The sequence below is a fragment of the Epargyreus clarus genome, unplaced genomic scaffold (genome assembly GCF_041222505.1).
Source record: "Epargyreus clarus isolate Ecla_fem2 unplaced genomic scaffold, WU_Ecla_fem_2.2 ptg000007l, whole genome shotgun sequence".
NCBI lineage: Eukaryota > Metazoa > Arthropoda > Insecta > Lepidoptera > Hesperiidae > Epargyreus > Epargyreus clarus.
This window is the reverse complement of record NW_027332215.1, coordinates 24718025-24743706: the sequence shown is the minus strand read 5'-3', so window position 1 is coordinate 24743706 and position 25682 is coordinate 24718025. Positions and strand designations below refer to the sequence as shown.

General features: G+C 36.6%; 1 protein-coding gene across 5 annotated transcripts in view; it reads left to right on the top strand.

Annotated features, from left to right (window-relative positions):
• The window catches only part of LOC140743721 (protein bric-a-brac 1), a 393179-nt gene that overhangs the window by 57532 nt on the left and 309965 nt on the right, over nucleotides 1-25682 (top strand). For 3 of the 5 annotated variants that reach the window (XM_073075231.1, XM_073075233.1, XM_073075234.1), the window contains exon 1: nucleotides 16072-16816. In XM_073075231.1, coding sequence (XP_072931332.1) covers nucleotides 16088-16816 — 729 coding nt within the window. In that variant the 5' untranslated portion in view covers nucleotides 16072-16087. Of the gene's footprint in view, nucleotides 1-16071; nucleotides 16817-25682 lie in introns of those variants that run through there. The other 2 variants (XM_073075232.1, XM_073075235.1) reach the window with 2 other exon arrangements.

Below are 25682 nucleotides of genomic sequence, written 5' to 3'. Positions count from 1 at the left end.
GCGGGTGGCAAGAGTGGAAGCCCAAACCGCCCGGCTTCGGGAAAACGGCGGTATATGTGGTCGCATATCGTCGTGTACACCAGACGATATGGCGAGCGTCATGCTCACCTGGGCGGAGTCCGACGGGGCAACGCGCTAAGAAGACTCCGGTTGAGTTCGTTTGGAGATTTCGGAGTTCTTTACGCAGCGCCGAGGACGGGCACCGGGGGGTATTAGTGCGGTAGGAATCCCACATAAATTTGTGTCGCTCCCACGGGTACCTTTTGAAGAATTCCGCCTCGATATCAAAAAAAAAGTGCCCCATGCAATTAATGAGTTTTCCACGGGTCTCCTATAGTACAGGTACACCACCGTTGGGATGTACCTATGTATAATGAAATTTTATAATCTTGTAACGTTGATCAACAAGTTCTTGTTATTATACCTATGTACGAGCTGATTTGTAATACTATGTATATATAATCAATTTCTTTGCAAAAGCTTTAAAGATTGCATATCAATTGCAAAACATCGAAGTACATGAATAAAATACCTATCTGTAACGTCTAGTAAAATATTAATAACTTTAAAATAATAAGAATAACTTAATACCAGTATCAAACTAAAAAAAATAGGATTTTCCTAGTAGCAAATCAAAACACACAAGTAGGTACCTTAAATAAGATGCCAATAAGCATCTACTTCAAAAATGCTTATTCTGTTTAGGCTGACTTCCGTTTAGCTACTATTTCGTAATCAATAGTTGCGCAGGCTACAATCTTGTCGCTTAAGCTACCAAGCAGTTGTTTAAGCCGCTGCCGCTTGGGCGTCCAATTCGTTGTTAAAGAGACCGACAAGCTGCATCTGTACATTATTTTTTTAACGTATGTCATAAGTTGATAATCAACGCTTCTGTATAGTCTTTTGTCAATCGCGTTAACCACTACGTAATCACTATCACTAAAGCTGCTAGCAGCTTAAGCGATAGTAGCCAATGGACCGTCAGCCTTACAACCATCAAATTGTACTTTTTTTAAAGTTATGAATGCTACCAACTGCGCTAAGTACCTACCCACCTTGCAGGCCATAATATATTATTGTAGAGTTGAGATGACAATGCTGGAACTGACAAATGACACCATACATACACAATACAGTCCCAACAGTAGTTACAAAAGGAGTCGCATAACAAAATACATAATAAATGAACTACACTGCTTTCTCTGTTCCGCTGATACAACATTACCGAAGGGGATCTAGTTCTAACGGAATTTGACTGACTTTCTAAACCCTGGGAATTTGTAACATGCCCGCACGTTCGTGCTTTACAAAATCTCGTATAACATTCCAATTTTCTGTAGAAACTCCGAGCAAAAATCACTGTTGCATTCCCTGTTCATTACGTAGCCTACTAGGCACGTACGAGGCTATATTTAAGTATCTCTATCTAATAAAATTGTGAAATTTACGACTCTATTTTTTGTATTATTATTTTCCTTTTAATATGTATTACAAGTAAAAGTGTGGTATCCTTAGAAGAACCCATTTATCGTATAGGTAAGAAGGCTCCAATTCTGCATGGTATGCATGGTATGGTCTCCTTAAACTAAACACTAACGTCGCGCGTATCAATATGCTTTATCGAAGCCTGTATGTCCCCATCCACCAGGGGACATACAGGAGCCAAACCATGACAATTCGCCGATGTACCCTAAATGCATTAAAACAAATAGAACAGCGGCCATTACGGGTAGTATCTATGCATTCATTGCACATATTTTTTTTATTTTAATTACTTGTCACGGCATTTATATGACATAGGGTAGTAATTAATATGTCACATGAACACAACGTGTCATTAGCGATGTAACGTGAGTCATTTTGTACACAATAAACACTATCTGTCCGCGTATCTTTAATTTATTACTACTGGACTGTCGTGCGCGGGTTTGGGACCGTGTCACAGTAAGTCTGGCCGATTTGCGGTATCCCATTTGAGTGTAGACGTTCGTTGTTAAAGCGACAAGGTACGACTGAATCGTTACGGCTGATGGTTTTTTAAGGCTTTCATAGTTTATTTGCTCTGTTATTGTGGGCCGTCATCCTGTCGATTAGCAGATCGTCTGTCGCCATGATTAGCTTTTATAGGGCGAGTACGGACAATTTTCGACCGCGATTAAAACTTGTATACTTGGATACGTGCATAATCTTCTCCAAATAAAAAAATATCGCTACATAATATAGTATATTGTCTCGAATAATATCATAAAATTATTTTATTTGTTGAAGTAAATGAGCATTTTCAACCAATTCAATATAAAAGTAGAATATTAATGGAAGTCGGCCATTTACTTCTTCCTATACATACCGTTCCGAAATCCGAGTTCCGAGAGTTCCGAGGGGTATTTTGTTTGCTTGTAACCAGAAACCCACAAAAATAAGCTGAAATGGTGGTGACTCTATTGTTTAACCACGGAATGCCCATTCATATTCGATTATTTTAAAACAGCTTTTAGGTAAAGGCATGATGTTCTATTTCATTTTTCGAAATTCCGATTTACGAATTTCAGATGATGATGACGAATAGATGGATGCGAATTTTCTGTATCCATCCAGATGAATAGTAGAGAGCATATTATAGCATTATCTTACGATTTGGCCCCTTTTTATTTTACGAGTATTACAGAGATTAGCTACACAATAATACAATAAATAAATAAAGTAAATACGATTTATAAAAATTTGACGACGGCACCTTGGCCGTCATCGATAATGTTAATCTGTTCAGAAACTCGCTTCTGGCTCACACTTTTCTCTTTTAACTAGTTTCCTTTATGATTTCGCTCCACCGTTTGCGTATTATGAGATTTTTAAATGGCTCTTGAAAGATTCGCAATCAAGCGAGCGATCGGATTGAAGCCCGGATTTTTCTGTCATATATCCATTAGTACTTTATATCCCTACCATGGATTAGTGTCAGTCAGCCAATTACCGAGCTAACGATCTCTATCTAAAGATAGAGTTGCTAATTAATACTTGAGTTACATGAAAATACGTTTAAAATTTATAAAATATTCTCTGTACACGATGTCCGTAAATCAGATATGGGATGGATTAACAAAAAGACATGCCTAATTATTAAAAATACACGCCTTACTATTATCGCTGATCGCTTATTTATATTTTAAGTAAATACTGAATTTACTTGATTTATAGGTACTGTGCTACTACAGCCAAGATGACGTTGATAGAACAGAATTCATTATTGATCATTTCAATTAATTATAAGATTTACCGTACTTCTAGCTTTTACAATAATATATTTGTTACTTTGTCTAATTTTAACCTGCAATTATATATAACAGCCAGTTAAAGTGATTAATTTATCACATTGTCTGGACAAATAAGTTATTATACATAATAACCAGTCATTATATAATAGCTATTTGATCACTTTGACTGTAACATATACATACAAGCAAATGGTTACGTCATTTCCCTATCTATATTTCAAATAATGATGTAGAGTACGTGTAAATTTGCGTAAACAGATCGATAAACGATTTAGGTAAATAAAGTAGTCTCATTTGCCACAGACAGTTAGCCACTGTATTCTACGGCTCAAAAACAAATAATATTATTCCTAGTCTTTATGAAGCATCAGTGTTAACGTTGCTAATATAGTTAAACACCAGGCTCGCATTCCTATTTGCTATGTTGTAGGGATATATAATAAGAGACGTACTCATAAACAGGTCTGTAGTCTACGTAAAGTTCGTTCCGACATGTAGTGCCTCGGTAGCTTAGAGGTAAAGCAACGGACACGCGTGTCCGGGGTCGCTGGTTCGAGCCCAGCCTGAGGCTTTGGAAGTACTTCTCACATTTTTTTTTCTTTTATTTTATGAGTTTTTTTTACTATAAAATTTTGTAGTATAAATATGTAAAGTAATTCAAATTTCTAGGTCTTAATTATTTTTTTAAAGTATTCATTTGTGAGTTGTATTTATTCAAACTTCTATTGTTCATTTTTAATTAAATTCGAAGCGAGGATTTTTTTAAAACTGGGGACCTTTTTTTGAACGCACCTGTTTTCAACAAAGAAAACATTTAAAAGGAAAACCTTTTTTCACTCTCAAATTTTGAACCCATGCTATGCTCGCATGCATGCTATGCTAGCTACGCTCATGTGCTAATGGGTATACGATATTACACCTATAGGAAAATATTAAATAGTCACTATCAATACAAACACGTCATGATACCTTTTATTAACAAGTAATTTAATTAAAAAATTAAAAACCCGACTGCACTAAAAAGTCCGATGTAGAATTTCCGAAAATAGTAAAATAGGCGTTTCATTATTTTTATCCAGAAAGCCAAATACAAAGTTTCAGAGTAGGCATCTGCTTCAAAATCAAAAGATGTTTAAACAACATTATCCTATTTTATCCTCGTAGTGCTCATTTACACTATATAAAGAACCTATGTGTAAAATTCCAGCACGCTTTCAGCGGTTTCCATTTGCGTTGATCTGTGGCACTGGTGTATTTATTTTAACAAAATAAATACATGAAACAGACATACAACAACATACAGACATTGATACGTGTCATCGAACATTAATCAGAACGCGTGAGTAATTAGAATATCGTAATTCACTATTACCTTTGAATATTTTAATGTTTTGTGAGTTTGTGAGTTATTGACAAGATTCCTATAATTATTTATGATGGAAGAAGGATTTATTTAAGCAATTAGCAATAATTAGATTAATTTATACCGTCATGCATATCTCATGATGGTGATTTGTGTCACATAACCCATAATCATATGATACTCAAAATAGTTCATCATTTGGTAAACTTACACACCTCAGAGTTCTTAAAAAATGTGCATATAGTATGTGATGACTATTTAAATCCTCACTTGAAAAGCGTGGCCCGTGACCTTACTGACTGACCATGATCCGTGGACCCATACGTGGGATGTTCCATTATGAAAATCCCTAATAACTTATAAACGGATAACCCTAATTACACAATTTCTTTTGCCCTATCCGCTTTAGTCCTAAAACTACCAAATGACATTAAAGAAAACACAATATCTACACAAACAAAAAATCATGTTTTCAACTTACGTAATATTTGGTGGCGTGAATTTACCTTACAAAAATTATGTGGCACGTAAATAAATTATTTACTTGGTACTTTTATTGCACACATTGACCAGTTCTTAAAGCATAGCTTTTGTAAAAATTTGAAGTAATTTTAAGCGCCGTTCGTATATTTATTTACATTCAGATTCTCAGCTGTGTATCCGAACTTTCGGAAGAGGTGACGTCGTACTAGACGCTATGACAATTCGGGCCGTTTTGGCGGAAAATTTAAATACTTTCTTACTTACTTACTGCGTTTGTGCAGCGACCCAAAGTGAGTCTCAGCCTCCGATACTAAGAGACACCATTTCGACCTGTCCTGCGCCATCTCCAGCCAGTTATCTACCCAGAGCTCATATTTAAAATTTAAATGATTGCAAAAAAATGCAAAATAAACCAATGTAACATTTATTTCTTCTTGAAATATTTATATTTTGGGTATAACAGACTTCTTCTTCAACTTTTTGAAAAATTGTCAACTAGCCTATTCCAATCAGATCCTTTTTATGTTGTAGAATAAGATATACTTATTTATTTACGCATACCTAACGATACCTTTTAATTTATTATTGAACAGCCTTGGTCTGTCTTTTTGATCTGAGACGATAGTATGAATACCGTACTATTCGTACTACGTTGACCGTATGTTATCCAAATATGTAGCAAGTGTCTTGTCGCGGCGTTTTTGAAACCACTATTCCCGGAAATTAACATACGCACCGCGGCAATTAAAATGTTCTTTATATGCACGTAACAAATATTAGCACGTACCTACCTACCTACGTAGTGTCACAGAGGTCAAGTGATGTCAGACTGTGTAATATTGTATATGGTTCATAATTTGATGTATAAGTATAAAATTCCTCTACTTATATAGATCATGTCGGTATGTAGTCCTCGAATTTCATTCGTGTCAATTATTAACTAATATGTCTGCTCGGCTCTGTACGATTAAAATATGTGTTAAAATTAAATGGCAATCATTTTTTTACTTGCCTCCCTGTAGCTCTACCGTTTTTTATAAGCTAGGTTGGTAAGTTATTTTCACTTAGTTATTACATACTTGCTCTAGATAAGTACCTATGTGTGTCTAAGAGTGCTTATTACTCATCATACAAACATTATAGAAAGTCATATTTAATATTTCAATAATTAACAAAACGAACTAGCCTCGTTTCCATGCGCCCCCAAGAGATGGCGCTACTGGTACTAAACCGACTTCGGAATAAGTAATCAACGCGAAAGCGCACACCGAGCGGCCTCCATCATTCATCCATAAACATGCTAATTTGCCACGACTTCTTTATAACTTAATTAATAACGTGTGCCCAACGGCCACTAAGTTCAGATTACGATTTAGACCAGTTTATGCTCTACAATTTAATTTGATGACCCTCGCGTGTTCCCGACACGACTGTCGACACATACTTTTATGAGTGATGTAAAATAATGAAAAAATACCGGGTGGCCATTTTATGCGGCACATTTGATTTAGGGCCGCGGTGTTTACGAGTGTACCTATGGATGGTATCAAGGATGTTATTTTGATTAGTCGATGCGAGTACATTTTTTACGTCAGTCGTGAATGTCTTTTCGTACATAACTTTGTGAAACTTTTAAGTAGATAGTTTTTTTTTATAATATACAAGTAGCAGACGAGCATGCAGTCCACCTGATGGTAGGTAAGTGGCTACTGCCGCCCATGGAAATCTGTAATAAGGAATGTAGGAATATCTAAACCAAGGTTTAGATATTCCTACCTGAGATCGGCCACAGATGCGCCGCTACCCCTGAGGACTAAGCTGGAACGCATCGGAAAAGTATGTCTCACTTACCACATCCTTCAGACCGGAACACAGCTGTGCCCAACGTTGCTGTTATGAGGTAGAAATAGGTGTGGCGGTGTTGCTGCCGGAATCGAACCACAAAAGGTTCTACCACCTTCAAGAGTAACAGATAGTAGATAGGTCTTCTAAATATCTATATAAGTTTAGTGATTCTGAGTAAGCAGGGTAGTAAAATCTTCCAATAGCGTTCCAGCTTAGTCCTCAGGGGTAGCGGCGCATCTGTGGCCGACCTCAGGTAGGAATATCTAATTCTATCTGGGTTTGATTACAGATGTCCATAGGCGGCAGTAGCCACTTACCATCAGGTGGACTGCATGCTCGTCTGCTACTCCTATATTATAAAAAAAAGAGGCGGCTCATAGAAATTAATGTAAAAAAATAAACAATTTTATAAGTGCACTAGACGTTTGTAAACGTGGTTATGAATATTTACTATAAACGATAACGATAATTCATAGATAAAATAGATAATCTTCTCAATCTACAAATTTAAGAAAGCTGTGAAAAAAATGTTTTAGTTTAAAGTACTTTCAGAACCGTATTACATTTTGTTGCCGTGATAATTCGCTTAGCTACTCGCATATTTACCGCTAAACTCTGTGACCATACTAGTTAAATATTAAACGCCGGTGGTCCCAAACTAAAGCGACCTTCCAACAATGCTATTATTATTAACTATATTTGTTCAAGCCAAAACTATTAAAATATTTGTCCTATATACTTACACCATGCATTTTTTCACCCACCCCACGCCATAGTCCCTAAAATCTATTAGAAAGCTGTTTGATCCAAGTATCCGAAGTTTTTTTAGTTCTAGTGGTGTTTTGCTGTTTAGTAAGTTTGTTATTTAATAATTTATGTGATTTTTGCTAAACATAAAGTCATTTCTTATTTATCTAAACATAGGTAAATTATCTTTAATAGAATATCTTGATTTGAATAGAATATATTGAATCTATTAGATATTTTGAAGGTGTTAGATCCCTTTGCGGCTCGACTCCGTCACCACCACCGTCACACCTATTTCTGCCTATTAACAGTAGTTTTAAGCGCTGCTGTGTTCTGTTTTGAAGGAAGTGGTAAGGGAGACATACTTTACCAAGGCGTTCCAGCTTAGTCCTCAAGGGTAGCGGCGCATCTGTGGTCGACCTCAGGTAGTAGATAATATTTAATGATATCTGGGGTTGATGACAGATGTCCATGAGCGGCAGTAGCCACTTACCATCAGGTGGACTACATGCTCGTCTGCTACTCTTATATTATAAAAATATATATCTATAGATATTACGGTGTTTATACATAGAAAGTACCTATTTAAATATGCTCAAAATATTACCTACAGGCATAAAATACCTAATTAGGTTATTATTATTGAAAAAAAAATAGTATTCACTTAGGTATACTTTCGAATCATATCATATTCTCCGTTTTATTACTAATTTATTTTATTTACGAGTCCTCTGTGTTCTTAGTTTAAACCTTAAATTTTAATACTACCTTGTCAATAAATACCTACAATAATACAAGATAGTTGTCTATTTCAATATCGATCTACATAAATTATAATCACATAACAGATGTTTTCATAAAAATATGACTGGCCACCTCTACGCATTTCTTATGCGTCACCGCATGCGTTACTTTATACGTAGGTACATTTGTTTACCGTCCGACGAGGACCACTCTGTATATTTTATATGCCCCTGTACAAACATAGACAACTGGCTTCGTAGAACGACTTTATGTTACCATAGTTCCGTCTTGTTACATTGTGGCAATGGAAGAATTGAGTTGTATCTTGCGGTATTTTTAAAGGATTGCTAGAAATAGACAACACTCGTACCCTATTGTAGGCTTGCTTGCTAATGCTTTTTATAGGATTTTGTGAGTAGGGGTACCTTATTTTTTGTTCACGAGGGGGAAACCTTCAAAAGGTATCAGACGCCGGGTGTGCCATGCCGGGTTATGTGGGATTTTTACCGCAGTAAACCTCCCGGTGGCCGTCCTCGGCGCTTGGTGGAGAACACAACCGGAGTCCTCCGAGCGCGATGCCTCAATTGGACTCTGCCCTGGGGGGAGCTTCACCTGGTGTTTACGACGATGGACGGTTCGAGCTCCCACTCTTGCCGCCCGCAACCCCGGAAGCCCCTTTTTGGTCGCTTCTTACGACAGGCAGGGGATACCGTAGCCCTATTCTAGTCCCGGGACTACAGAGACAAATGAGAGGTATCCTGGCAGTCGCTCAGTTGATCGTGTCGCCCAGAGGGTTCCAGGTTAGATGCCCTTATCTTTCTGTTTTGTTAATGTAAAGCTATGAATGTGTAATTTTTAAGGGCCAATAGTCTATAACCAGTTACGGGTCATTTGTCTGATAAGTATTTTTAGTAGGCATAAAGTCTATCTAGAGAACTTTATACGTGAAGGTCCAGCCATTATAATTTCAATATACCAACAATTAGCAAAACAGGTTTTCGTGTTTACCTCAGGCCCACAATATGCCTATAAAATGGCATGTGCCTTGAAGCCACAGAAAGACATTGATAGGTACTTTATTATTTATATTTACGTATAGATTACGTTTAATTAATCAATTATACATACGTATCGTTTTTATTAATTATTTTTGCATTTGTAATTAATATTTGTATAATTACATAACCTTTTAGGATAACGATAGATAGACCACATTCCGTCACGTGCTACAAGTACATTTGATACACAAGACTGTTTTTCTCTATAAAGCGTGTGCAAGGACATCGCAAAGCTTTAGTTAAACAGAACAAAAACAACAGTACCTAATATAAAATAGATACGTATATATTTTAACTAAAAGAATATGCACTTTTATGTATTTAACAGATTTGTAATAATAAATATAAATATAAATACATAGAACTTGTTCGGTTTTGAAATAGAATAGATAGGTACCTACCTAATATCTATACCTAGATTAGCAAGATCAGGGATCACGAATAACTTTCACCTAATGAGGTCGTGCCATGAAGAAGATTGAAAAATACTGTTAGGCAAGACATCTTCCGCAATAAGACTCCTGAGTTTTCAAATTAAAATGAATTAAAAAAAAAGTTAACAAAAAATACAACCGACTTCTATGTCACTACAAAGTAAAAAATAATTCAAATAAATGCTGGTTTAGTACATATTTCTGAACACGAAATTAAAGGCATTAAAATAGGTTCATAAACGGCGAAGTTATGGCTGTTATATTTACATGGGTGGAGGAGTTCCTCTCATTTTCTCCAGAACCCATCGATGGATTCTAACCATATTTAAATGAGACCAACTTCCAGCTTTCCATACAATAAAAAAGAATGATTGAAATCGGTCTACTAATCGGAATACTAAAAAAAAAAGATACCGGCCGAATTGATAACCACCTCCTTTTTGAAGTCGGTTAAATAGGTATCTGTTTTTTCTAGACCCACTGGCTTGTACTTTGCACGAGAGTCAGTGTTAGGTGTATCATGTCCCGATATCAGTTGATAATAACAGCATTGTTAATGTGAAGCACTACTGTCTTCTAGTCTGGAGTTTGGACGGTATGATAAGGAAGCGATACTTTTCCGAGGCGTTCCAGCTTAGTCCTCAGGATTAACGGCTCGTCTAAAGCCCACCTCATGTAGGGATCTAATTATATTTGAGGTTGAATACAGATGTCCAAAAGCGGCATTAGCCGCTTAACTGTTCTGCTACTCCTATATTATATTATAAAAAAACTAAAGTTGTACATCATTCCCATAGAAAAAGAACACCCGGTTGCATTACTTCTACACTCCGAACTACTACATACTCAACTCTTACTATATACCTACAAAGAGCTATCGTTTGTTTGTTTTTACGCGCGTTTTTAGAACAAAGAGTTAGAATCTTTTAAACTTGGATTCGGCGAAACAGAGCGAAAGAACAGTATGTCGCTTTGGGAATGTTCTAGCGGACTCAAATTATGTGCCTGTTTGTTTATTTTTGAATGTTAAAGCAGTTAATTGTATAGCGCAGTGGATCTGCATTTCAAGTCGGTGGTAGCTGCGGATTCGAATCCAGTATTTTTTTAAAAGTGACGTATATATAGACACAACTAATTGCATTTTCCTTATCGCACCCTTCAAACCAAAATAAAACAACATTTGATACGACTGTAAAATAGGGTATAGTGTATCTATAAATCCCAAAATTCAGGTAATTAGCTAGAAACAATTGAGAGCTTTCGCCAGCCATTAATTGATTCTAGATCTATTCCAGAATCGTATAAGTCAAGGGAGCGAGGTCCCTTAGGAACGCCGGTCTCGGCCGCAAAGCAAATAGGGGAAGCTTGTGGGTAACTCCATCAGTTGGTCAATTAATCAGTCGAATGCACATTGATTGAATTTGTTTGGTAAAATTTGTATAATTTTTATAACGGCAATGTTGACTTTGTTCGTAACTCTTTAGGGGTAGATACTTGTACCTAGCTACCTATGTTTTGAATTTTTAGATTTGCTGATATAAAAGGAGGAAATTATTTTAATATTTAAGTAAATGGGACGGGATAACTAATCAGTTATCAAGTGTTTTTTTTTGTTATTTATAACATCCACCTGGTTGTAAGTGCCTACTGCCACCCATGGACATCTATAATCAACCCCAGGTAGGATTTGATTTTCGTACCTGAGGTCGGCCAGAGATGTGCCGCTTCCCCTGAGGACTAAACTGGAACGCCTCGGAGAAGTATGTCTCCCGTACCACACCCCTCAAACCAGAACACAGCGGTGTTTAACACTGCTATTATGAGGCACAAGTAGGTGGCGGTGGTGACGCCGGAGTTGAACCACAAATGGTAAAGCGTGACAAATCTAAAATTAATTAGGATTTTCGCGTAAAAATAAAATAATCTACACAATATTCCTTAGTGTTTGTAATTATTATTTACCGATAATAAATTACCGATAAATATTACCATATTTAATTTAAAAACAATTAAGTATCTACCTAACTGTCTAGATTTAGGAAATTGGGCAGGTACCTATCTACATTTAATACAAGTTCGTCGTTTAACGATACGATACGATACGATTAACTTGTACCTATTAATCTTTTTTCGTTTAAAAAATAAACACGTAAGACACTGTAACAGCGCATGAATTCCGTGAAATCCGCACGAATATTCCGAAATTTACATATCACTATAAACGCACCCTATTCAATTACTAGGTAAGTAACTTCGACTGTACATGGTATAGGTAGGTAATACCTGCTAGTGGGTTGTGGTTAGTAGAATGCTGAACGTTCTCTAATACGGAAATTGGTACTGGACAGTATATCGTAGGTATATACATATATCTATCTATGTAGTTATTTGTAGATCACCTGGATGGTGGGTCGTTAGGTACTGTGTGCATTAGAATCGATACTCGAAGTGGGTCAAATAAGCGTAGGTAGGCATTGCACAATCAACAAGTGTTTCGCTATTAGGTAGGTACCTACCTAAATGTAGGTGAAAACTAACCTATAATTTTTCAAAAAATCTCAATGTAGACGTTTTTAACAAGTGCCTGGATTTATAACGCAAAGTATGTGATTTCTATACAAAGCATTTTAATAGGTATATATTTTTTTATCTATTTTAACTGGACAAGGGACTTCACTTCTGTAGTAAAGAGAAGATTTTTGGGGTGCTCTGCCTACGCGATATTACAATGTTTACTGAATGACAAACAGCCAAATATAAAGAGAAAAAAAAACAATGTAAATCAAGTCAAATAGATGATAGTGATAATTCCGGTAGTGGGTACCTACCGATCAATTAAATGCCTACATTATATTATCTAAGAAAAAAAGAGCATTCTTGCAAAATCTTCTCAGTTGAAGTCGTGTTTAGATACGGTGGTTGTACCTATTATTAGGTATAAGAAAAATATTGTAATTGATAAGAGGTTTAATTTGTAAGTGCTCTTGGAGGCGTATACGAAAAGTAAACATTTCATTTCACTTATATAGGTATTATTATTTCAATAACACTAAGGGTTACAGTTTAGTGCCTCCTACACCAGGAATGCCTCTAATAAATATGTCTTTGCCACACTGCCATTATAAGCCAGAGAAAGCTGTGGCGGTGTAGCATCAGGAGTCAAACCACAGAGGGTTTAACCACAAAATAAAAAGTAACAGAAATCAATCTTCACATAAAGCGGGCTCGAGCCACGCACACATGGACACTGCTCACGGACACGTTATCTCGGGGGGAGTCGGGCGCATACTTGCGCGACTGTCTGTCCGCTTCTGACACGCGTTTGGAACTGTTTTGTACAAGAAATGGAGCAACAAAAAAAAGTTACCGTAATTGTGCAGGGGACTGATGTTTAAATTCAACATTAAACTGTGAATTTTCGTTTTTCATAGCTACCAATTTTTTAATGTTGAACCGAGCCTCTAGGAGTTGATATTTATGGCGATCATGGCAAGAATATGTTTTAAAGTGGCTATCTAAGCTCGATTTATATAACAGTTTCCTATGTTGAATTAGTATAAACGAATCTAACAATTTTTTTGTAACTTAAATATATCTAATACGTACAAATACATAATTTGTAATATTTAATATTAGATATATACGTAAGTTGAAATCATGATTTTTTTATTTGTGTAGATATTGTGTTGTCTTTAATGTCATTTGGTAGGTTTAGATCTAAAACGGATAGGGGACTAGGAATTGTGTAATTAGTGTAATCCGTTTAGAAGTTATTAGGGATTTTCCATTGTGATCATTGTAAAATGTAAAATTTTGTGTTTTGTTTTTGTTGTGTTAACTATTTGTATTTTGAATTATTTAATTCTACAATATTAAAACAAACCAATTAACGTAGAATAAGTTTTTTTTTCTATGCGAACTAGTGTGGGTTTGGAGTATGAGTGCACCAGTTAATTGTATATTCGTTTTGATCAATTCCGTTGTTGCTGCTATTAATGGACCAGTTTAGGTACCTATAATAATGAAGTAGGTAACTATTTATTTATGGTTCAACAATAATCCTAATACCTATAGGTACCTACCTATAGCAAAAGTATATAACTTTTAGATATAGGTACCTACATATTTCAGTTACTTTCTCAATTACAAACAAAACGTCCGGTAGGTAGGTACCTATAAAGCGCGTTGAATGAACAACTTGTCCTAAAATTCTGTAACAACCTGACCCACGCTACGATACTTAAGAAAAATTGGAATTACCTAGATACAATTGACGTATGTCGATAACAAGAAATTCAAAATAGGGATGTACTCGTATAGGTATGCACCTACATACCTGTACCTAGTAACTGAGAAACATCTAGTCATAAAAAGTTAGATAAAGATATAAAAGTAGGTACCTAAGTGTCGAAAATCAAAAATATTGTTGAAGGTTTCTTTAGTAACGCGGTTAAAATCGAAGTATGTATGCATAACCTCTCAACGCGATGGACTCGGGCCATTATTAGGTACAGCGTTATAAAATTCCCTGTATCTATTTACCTCTTTTTTTTGTTGACGAGGAGGAAACCTTCAAAAGGTACCCGAGGCCGTTTGAACGACGCCGGGTTATGTGGGACTTTTACCACACTGAAAACCCTCCCGGTGGCCATCCTCAGCGTTTGGTGCAGAACTCCGGGATCTTCAACGGAACACAAACAGATTGCTCCTAACGCGACGCCCCTATCTGCCCTGGGGGAGCAAAGTAATATACGCTCTCACATCCCCTGGTTATTACAGCGATATACGACCATACAAACCCTGTCCCTCCCGGGGTCGCTTGCTGGACGGTTTGCCGCCCGCAACCCCGGAAGCCCTTTTTGGTCGCCTTTTACGACAGGCAGAAGATACCGTAGCCCTATTCTGGTCCCGGTACTACAGGGACAAACAATTTATCCCTGTAACAAGAAGCCCCCGCTCCCTACCTACATATACCATAAAACAGAAAAGTAGGTAGGTAGATATAGATATACCTACCTACTTAATATAGGTATATCTACAGTTCGTAAATTGCAGGGACAGGCCCTCGAGCTTTTCTTAATTTCCTGCTTGAAATATTGAAATTCTCATTAGTTATTTAATTATTTACACAAGTAGTTAGACTTATCTAGATATCAGAAGGGTCTCCTTAAGTTTACGTTGGATTTTGATCCGACGTAAACTTAATTAATTCTTATTTTTTTATTTTATTTTAAGTAGGTAACAGGTACGTTTTACCAATGTTTCACGGTTTAATTACGTGTCCACTTACCTATAATCAGATGTCACTTGTAGATACCTACCTCAGTAGTCACTATTATTATCGATAATAGGTAGTTACTTATGTATTTTGCAAAAAGCAATATAGATAGGTAGGTATCTACTTAGTGATTTACACGTCCATAGCGCAATATTTCAATTGACTTATATGTTTACGTACGTTACTGTCGTATATAACCTACCTACTCATATGTAAACGAAAATGAGTACCTAAGTAGGTATATACTAGGTAGGTAGATAGGTATAGGTATGCAGTCGTTTTACTCGGCCAGCTGCGCCCGATCGAGTCATTAGATCGCACCGCCCAACGCTTGATAAGCGCTGTATGAGTAGATATCGACCCGTCAAATTATAGCTTCAAAACATAACTATATTTAACACAAAAAATATATTCCTTAACGATAATATTGTATTATAGAGCATTGCTTTCTTTAAATTATTGTGTTAAAATTTTGTTATAAGAGAAAAATACTATAACATCAGTTAAAAATGCATTACCCGAATATCTAGTATTTCCATATGAAAGACGTGTTTGAGGATTGTGCAACGGAAGGTCAGAGGTTGTGGCAGCGATCAGCTAGGGGCGGGCGGGTCTGGTGGCGAGCTGCACGCTGCACGCTGCACGCTGCACGCGGGCGGCGGCGCGCGCTGCACGCCGAGCCGCGCCGCGTGCGGTGCGCGGGCGCCGCGCGATCGATGCGGGGCGCGGGCGGGCGGGGGCGTGGCCGAGGGCGGCGCGCGGCGGCCATTCGCGGCCCGCGGCCCGCCCCCCGCCCGCCGCCCTCCGCCCGCGCCCCGCCGAGCTCGGCCGTTCAGTGCCTCGCGAGTCGTCGCCCGCGGTGCATGCGTTGCGCTTCTACAACTCCCGCGTTCGGTTGCAGATGCGAGCCCGCTGCCGCTAGAGCGATGCCGGCCGAGGAGGAACCCGCGGCGATGGACGGCCGGGACGGCGCCGACGGCTCCCCCCAGCAGTTCTGCCTTCGCTGGAACAACTACCAATCGAACCTCGCCAACTGCTTCGATCAGCTGTTGCAGACCGAGTCCTTCGTGGACGTCACGCTGGCGTGCGAGGGCCAGAGCCTGAAGGCGCACAAGGTGGTCCTGTCCGCGTGCAGCCCCTACTTCCAGATGTTGTTCATGGAGAACCCCTGCCGGCACCCGATCATCATCATGCGCGATATAAAATATTGCGACCTGAAGGCCGTCGTGGACTTCATGTACCGCGGCGAGATAAACGTGTCGCAGGACCAGATCTCGGCGCTGCTGAAGGTGGCGGAGATGCTGAAGATCCGGGGGCTGACGGACGTGAGCGGCGACCACGCGGTGCTGAGACCGGGCGGGGTGGAGGCGCGAACGCCCAAGAGACCGACGAGCAGGGAGCCCGAGCCCCCGAGCAAGGCCCGACGGCGCTCCGGGGAGAGGAGCCCGGGGCCGAGCCCGCGCGTGTCGCCGCAAGCCGCCGGTGCAGAGCTGCTGCCGCCGGCCGAGGCGCCCGCGCCGCCGCTGCCGCTGCACGCCGAGGACGTGGACATCCGGCCCGGCATCGCCGAGATGATCCGCGAGGAGGAGCGGGTGAGTGCTGCCGGAGTGCGGCGGGCGGCGCGCGGCCGGGCCGCTGCAAAGTTTTCCCGCCGTGGCGCCCTGCCCCGCGCCGCCCGCCGTCTTCCAAACTTTTCGTTCCGTATCGCATTGCATAATTAACTCACTCGAGACGTGTGTGCTGCTTCTCTTTCGGTCCGAGACCTTGAAAACTGTGCAATTCGACATTAAAGTGTCGTTCGCTTGTGGGACGAAGTCTGTTCCGATAAATATTAGTCGCCCTCGTGTTCAAGTTACGTCGGAATATTTAATGACGTTATTCGCTTTTAAAAGTTATAAATATAGTTGGGTTCGTACGAAAGAATTGTTAGTTTTTATTGTGTAAACAGGCGGCGTGTATGGGGTGGGTGGATAGAGACCGAAATACTTAACGGCGGGCTAGTAAAATAATCGTAGTGAATCGCAAAACAATCGGGCATGTGTGCGGCGTAGGGGCGAGAATGGCGCGGCGCTCAGCTGTGTTGACGCAAGGGTTAGGGACCGGCTCGAGCGCCGACACCATTCTCATTCTTGTTATTATATTATCTCTCTCCAATAAAAAAACAAACACTAAAACTCCGTAAATATTTCTTTTATCTTTGTGTTTAAGAAGTCGGAATAAAGGGTGCCGCTTCTCAAAGTTGCGTAAAATTTCGAGCAGCTAATATTTATATTTTAAATAATTTTATGTTTAGGGAGGAGTACCTTTAGTGATAATAAATTAAATAAATTAATCGTAGGTAATTAATGATAACGTACGTAGTAGGTATCTTTCAAGGCAACAAACCTACCTACTTGAACTTTTATAAATACTAGTAATGTTCCTAGAAGGTACTAATCAATTTTGTGTTTCGTCTATCAAAACTCACTTCGTCATGTTACGTTAGTTTCAACATTTTATTTCTTTGAAGGCGTAAAGTAATACCTAAATAATTTCTACTGTATATGACATTTAATTAATTAGATAATAAGAAGCAAATTAGAAATAGGCACGTTTTTAATCAACACAAACTCTAGAATTATCAATCATAGCTTAGGTATATAATAGTAGGTACCAATAAAGTAAATATTATGCACATACTCGTATGGTGCTGTTTTAAGAACAGCGAAACGCACTAGCATGCCTTTATTCAAAATAGTGGAATGTCATGTCAATCTTTGTAATTAGTATATACCTGCCTAATAGTATTACAACTTTGTAAACGAAGAAAATATTTCAAGTGCTTACCATACTACATAGATAACTTGTCTCTGTGATTGTCGTCGGATCCCGCGACGGCGTACTTATAGATAACCAACGCGCAGGGCCGGATGTGGAAAGCGGACTGCTACCCCTAGGCCTCCATAAGAGAGAGGCCCCCACAATAGAGAAAAAATATTAATCTTTCAATGGGTCAGCAACTTATACGTTTATTTTCCAACCAGCATAATTTTATAATTTTACCGATAATAGAAATTTGCGCTTAACTAATTACTACATTGTTTCAAATAATAATTAATTGTTTAATAATTTTCTGTAAAATTTTGAATGATCAAGTCATTCAAAATTTGTTATTTTTCCTAAGTCGGAAAATAAGATTTCCACTGCTTTCCCCATACCTCTATACCTCCAAACCCGGCCGTAAAAGTAAGACCGTAAAAGACTAATGCGTCTTCGTATTGTGAGATTCTACAAGCGACATTGACCACATACGATAGGTATACTATTAGCTATTTTGCGCATAAGTGCAAAAACGCATTTAATTCTTTAAACTAGTTAAATAATAAGTATACATCTTTAAAACTTATCTAGAATAATTTGAAAAATCGATTGATTCTTAAAAATATGTTATAAAATCGTCCGAAGCACGTAAAGTTTGCCAACCTTAGTCTCGTATTTTTTATGCAAGTGGTGGATACTAAGTGCCATGCAATAGTGGGTACAATTTATTGAATTTCTATTATTTTCTATTAAAGCATTATTTATGTAAACCCAACCAATTTTAAATTAATTAGCTATATGGACACACGATTTTTAATGGTCCCTAAAATTATTTATTCATGACATATAGAGTCTAAAAATAAAATACTTTTGAATAAGACTATTTAAAATATATTAATGAAATGTAAACATGTAAAAGAATATAAGTATGTAATATTATTCAACTATACTTTTCCTACGAACTAGTTTTTACTTAAAGTAAGATACGGTAGGTATACCTACGTATACCTTTGTTTTCTAACTTAAAACCCGGAGGGTTTTTAATTTAGGTCTGAAATGGAACCTTTTTTTAACCACAAAATAATAATAATAATAGTTAGTACGTACCTACTAAATATTTCTTTTTGTTTAATTATTTTTGAGATTAAACTAAACTAAATTATGTCTTATAGATACTTACCTATCAATACTACCTGTAAATAAATATCTCAATTACAAAAAATTATGAAACTACACTTCATTTAAAACATATTAAAACTTATTGTACTAAAAACAAAATTTTTATTAATTAAAATAAAGGTAGATAGTATCGAACAAGCCATAAAAATGCAAGTACATATTTTAAAGTTGCTTTTGAAGTCTAAAATTAAATACAAAACACATTATATTACTAAATTAAATTACCTATCTACTTTCCACGGAATTTAGTGCCAAAACACGAAAGAAATATTTAAATTTAACACAATTGAATCTATTCAAGCCTTCCTTGCTATCATAAAGGACTTAATTTGTAGAACACTTATAACGGATTACAAATAATTGCGTCAAAGGGGTTGAACCTAATTCACTGTAACTAGGATTCATAAATGATGTGACAACTTATTTAAAAGAATTCAATTTGTCGCGAAATTATAATACCACTCCAAATACATTTAGACTGGACAGAAAACTAAAGTCGTCAATTAGATTTCTGTCTCGCCGGAAATCGAACCAAGAGCTCGTTGCGTGTCACTCTGGTTCCGCCACGGGGGTTATCAAATAAATGTATGTTTAGTTTAGCACAGCCTTTTCTTCTATTTGGTAGTGTAATCAATTTAAGCGATTTTGAAACTGTCATCATGGTCAAATTTCGACCACTGAGCAAAAATTCCATTTCATAGGTAATTGTGACAGAACAAAATAATTGTAAAAAAAATTGAAATGACTGTTTGTGAAACCTTCGCATATAAAAATTCCTACTTGTTATAGAAATATTATTTGTACGTTGTTACAACGAAACGCTAGAACGATGGTATAGAATAACGGAATTTGGTTCTCACACCTTTCTACGATTCAGAGGCGTAGGTTCACACGTTTCATCTCAAATGAATTCGTACATTATAAAGGTATCAATGTATATCAGTTACGACAATAATGGTTATGTATTTTAGCGGCACGTTCCAATTGAATAATAATAATATAATCTTATTTACCCGCGCAGTCAGCAGTCTTATTTCGAACTGAAATAGAGGGTTCGGTTCGATCCCCGTCTAAGATGTCACAAAATAAACGATAACAATGACATTTTATTTAAAATGATCTATAAGAAACATAAATAGAGTCAGATCAAACATAAAATGTTATAAGGGATCCGTGCTCAAATGGTAAACACGGACCCTATTATTAAATTAAGGCCATCCTGTCTTTCCGTGTCATTATTTGAATTTTCACAATGCTTGCATTACCAGTTATAGTAATGCAAGCATTGTGAAAATTCAAATAATTAACTTAACAATACCTAATAAAATAAAGAAACGACAATTTAGTTTTACGGAACCCTCCGTGGGCGAGCTCGCAACTCGCTGGCACATGGATGGGTAGGTAAAGGTAAATTTTAACATCTTAGGGGTGCCACGTGTCCTAAAAACTTTAGTATTCAAATGACCTCGGATAATTAAATACAAATAACTAAATAAACTGATAGTTATCGTGCAGCAGCGAAGCTGATTATGCAATTTCCTATATACAAAGAATTGTAAATCATTAATTTTCATGTAGTTAAATTATTAATAATTTAACGCACGGGAAAATGAATTTACGTTTTGTTTAAATAATTATTATAATGTGGTAATCGACCACCGGTAACGACCGCGCCCTTCCTTTGTATTAAATAATGAACTAATAATTAGAGAGTTGATTTACGAAATTATAAATGATTTTATATATTTGAAATTGAAAACGTTTCAATTATTTTAATTTAGTGAAAGTTTAATAAGTGTTCTAAGAGGAAACCTACGTTCAGTTGTATGTTGTGAACACTTTGAAAACTTAAACGCTTCTTTAAAACCTTGGGCTTAGAATAACAGACAGACAGAAATATCATTGAAGGTTTAAACACCGTGTCAAGCATGGTCAAGGGGGAAAGGTAGGCATTTTTCATACGAATGTCGTAGCAAGGTAATATGAATCAATTACCTACAATTCTTAATATTAATTTATATACATATCTAATTATTGTAATCATATCAAATTTGTCGAAAAGCGCATTTATTAACGTTTTTTATAAGAATGTGAGGTTTTCGTTTAATTATGCTCTGTCATCAATGTTTCAAATGTACCGTGTTAAATATGAGGTTGGTCATGAAATGTTGCTGCTTAAACAAAAAAAAAAAAGAAAAAAAAATTACGTCGAAAAAAATGTAGGTTTTTTCCTAACTCATTATATTAGGTAGGTAGGCAAGTCATCTTTCTACTTAGTACAATACTCAGAAGTAATTGTACATTTCTGCATTATTTAAAAAAAACATGCGTAGTTTGTTTAATCTGTCATTATTCTTCTTAGAAAACCCGATAAGTGAATTTAGAAAAACTATCAAAGTGTAAAATAGTAAAATTTTTGAAATTACGTTATTAGGTTGTGACACAAGAGAACAAAATGTAATTAGGAAGAACTGTAAATACATATAAATCTATAAATAACAAAGTCTATTGTCTAAAAATAATAAATGTACCTATATAGTACAAACGCAATAAAATAATCAATACGAAATTTAAAAGGGTCAATACCAAAAACATTTCTATAAATATCTCTATTTAAAATATTTAAGAATAAAACGTGAAAACGTACTAAAAACTGCCAAGCAAAAGAGCTTAGACTAAAAATGTCAGTAATATAGATTATACATGATTGCATAAACCTTTCGGGATTCAGCGTTTGAAAATAAAAAGAAAGTGCACTTACAGCGGAGGTCTCGTTCTACGTACAGTGCCATCTAACGGAAAATAGACAAAGAAAACTGGCAGACGGACGCGTAGGATGGAAACTAATGCAAAGCTTCGATTCTAAATCACGTACGAAATCCCAAAATTACTTTCCTATTATAATGTTCGATTTTTAACTTCGTACGATTTTTTAGAGACCATTGTAAATAAATGGCTCGAAAGTCGGCCACCACCATTGTTTGCTGAAAGTTGTAGGCATAATTTAGTATTTTGCGACCAAAAACTAGGTCTTTCTTGTAACAAAAGGATATTGTTCCAGTACAATTAGCAATGCAATCAGCATAGATAAGTGAATGTTTGCATTATTGAGTCGAGTATTACAATTTTAGTACGTGGTACGTATGTGTGTGTGAAAACCTGGCCAACTTAAAACGTTCATGCTTTTAATATTTACTTAAAAGTTAGCGGCCGGACCGCAAGCGAGGTTTTAAGCGAATAACTTTTCTTAGTATGATCTTACTATATAGGAAGGTGAATTATATGTAGAGCTGTGTATTTGGCTTATTTATAATATATCTACGTTGACTACTATAACTTTATCACTTAACGTATTAATATTTCTAATTAACCTATAAAATTAATAGAAATTTCAAGTAAAATTGTAAAGGCGTAGTAATATTTTGTTAGACATAATAATTATTTGTTTAAACAGGTAATTCATAAAAAAGATAATCTTAAAATATACAGTAATTAAGCTATTCAATAATAATTAATAAAGAGGCCTTATCGTAAATTTTCATAGAATTAAGAAGCATCGCTAAAGTTATTTTTATTATCTTTCTCATTCAACATTCAGGCGATGCACTCGCTACTCGCTATTCGGTCGCGCTGGAACCAGTCCTTCCTGTCGTTTCGAATTTCAAAATTTGCATTTAGAACGTGGGTTAAATGATGGAACTAGATAATATTATGAATTTTTTTTTTTTCAAGTAGTTACAGGATTCACAGACAGATGGCGTTTACCTCAACTAGTAACTTGACAAAAAAAATAATTAAATACATTTTTTTTACACTTTGATAGCAAACATTCAAACTGAATGTCTTAGTTTAAAATATTAATAGCAAAAATATAATAATGTATGAAATCGAGTCAGCCTTTTTATTCGATACGGTCGATAATAATGGAAAATAGAAATGTTACGCAATAATAACATATGGGAAACAAAGAAATGTAACATAATCGTTTCAATTAGAACAATAGGTGTGCGAGGCACGTGCGTCGTATTTCAATTAGCGTTCGTAATTAAAAAAGTAAGTAAAATATAGTATTAGGCTAGAGATTAATTTATGCTTCGATAACACTATAGGTATTTATTATAGCCGTAGTTCGATTAATTCTGAGCTCGTCTGGGAGTGATAAGGCTGTTTTATTGCTCGGTTGGCTTTCGCTCATAGTTAAAAGATTAGAGAAGAAAGTTATTTCTCGTTAGTTTATATACTTACCTACTCTTAATTGAGGTATTTAAGGGCTATAAATGTAACACGAGTACATCATAAAATTACTGCTCTAATGTTTTTTTCCTACCTATCATCCTAGGTTTATGGGGCCACCTAGTAATGGTTTCCCAAATATTATCATTCGTCAATTACCATTATTAATGTTCTCTCAGCATTAACAAATGTCGATATCAAGTTTTTTTGAATGCAATTTTTTACTTGGGTTTTGCTGGCCATAGCATTGCAGGGCATTTTGATATCATCGGATACCAATCAGGCATCACAGTGGCAGTATATGGGACATAATATTTATTCCTACCGCTGAAAGTCCACTCAACGTAAATTTATAATAGTTCATACCTTGACAGCGAGGATGCGGAATTAGGACGGCGACATTAAAGCTATAGCGACGGTACAACCGGACTGTATTATGCAGGATGCAGCGCACACGTCTCATGTCCTGTCTTCGGTGTTTAAGTACGGTTTACGGAACCCAGCGAGCGAGTTTATTAAGTAATTGTATGTATAAGTTTATTCCCGTGAGCTTCGATCGTTTAAGTGTTCGGATTATTCAGTCTTCACTAACAAACAAATATATTCTTATATTTATACAACTGTCTATGGTAATGAGTGTCATATTTAAGGTGTAAGATACATAGGTTTATAAAAAGGTCTGTATCTAAAATTACTAAGTTTCTGTGAGCTTAGACTGTCAATATGCATTGTACAGATCACGCATATTGTCTGTAGTTACATTTTAAATGTAATAAATAGAGCTTGTTCAATTATTAAAGTTTGAATTTAAGAAACGAGTAGGTAGGTATGCCTAGTTTAGTTATAAATGTTGGATATTCAAATGTAAGGAATGGAAATATATAAATTATAGGATAAAAGCAAGTCGTATGAAACGAAATACCTAAATTACTTATTAGATTTTTGAAACTTTAGTTATTTAAAAGTTTATAAGTTTTTAGGATAATAACCCACCAAAAGTTAAAGTAAATTAAAACTTTAGTGAATTTGGCCTTTTGTAGTGTTTATTTAGGGTAATATTACAAAGGTACTGGAAAACTGGTATCTTAAGCTAGGGGTTAGCGGGTGACTTAGGACCTAAGCCTGGGATCTCAGCAAGTAAACAATGGAAAGTCAGGGTATGGCCACACTGGTTGTCTTAGCCCAGAGATTGTATCCGGAATACACCAGTTTAGATTTAAGATTTGTTTAAATATTAACCAACGATGGTCTATAATGGGTTACCTATCAGTTTTAAGAATTTTGATTATTTGTTTTAATATGTAAGAGTAGCAGAAGAGTGGCTACTGCTGATAGGATAAGATATTCCTACCTGAGGTCGGCCACAGATGCGCCGCTACCCCTTAGGACTAAGCTGGAACGCCTCGAAAAAATCTGTGTTCCTTACCACACCCTTCAAACCGGAACACAGCAGCTCCTAACACTGCTGTTATTAGGTAGAAATAGGTGTGGCGGTGGTGCCGCCGGAGTCTAACCGCAAACAAATAGCTACATTTTCAGTATAAAAAGCCAATGCTTATCCGATTATTACACATTAGGGTTCATGTACATGTACATGTACATCCATTGTACTGATGGAAATAAAGTTTACATGTGAAGGAAGTTTTGCTTCTTAAAAGTTTTAACCGTCGTACATCTTAGTCGAATTGATAGTGTTGCGTTATCGTAATTTTATATCAACGTTATGATAAATAAACGATCGAAGTTGACGGCAAGGCCACAATTAGAGATTTATCGAATTCATTATGTCCGCCCCCAATGTTTAATCAATGAATAGATATACCTATATCCTTCGTTGGAAAGAGGTTCTTTCCAACTTTTGTACTTGTCTCAATAAAGTTAGTTTTTGGATGATTGGTACGTTAATACAGCGGTAGATTGAATGTTTCCAACATTAGTGAATAGTGTGTTTTCAAACAGTCATTGATTAGGTACATTCGTTCTTCATTTGTACTGTGCATACATCAGTATACAAAACGTGAGAGATATTTATTGAGTTACTGCTTCTTAATATTAATTAAGCTCGCTCGCTGGGACGGAGATGTCTTCACACTTACTTTTTAATTTACCACTGTCACACGAGTTTGACCACAATCTCACCGGTAATTACCATGTTACTAACACGTATATGCTACTTCACTCGCACGGAAGCAGTGTAGAGGGTTTTGTCAGTAGCTCTCTGTAGAGTTCGGCTGACACTTAAGGAAC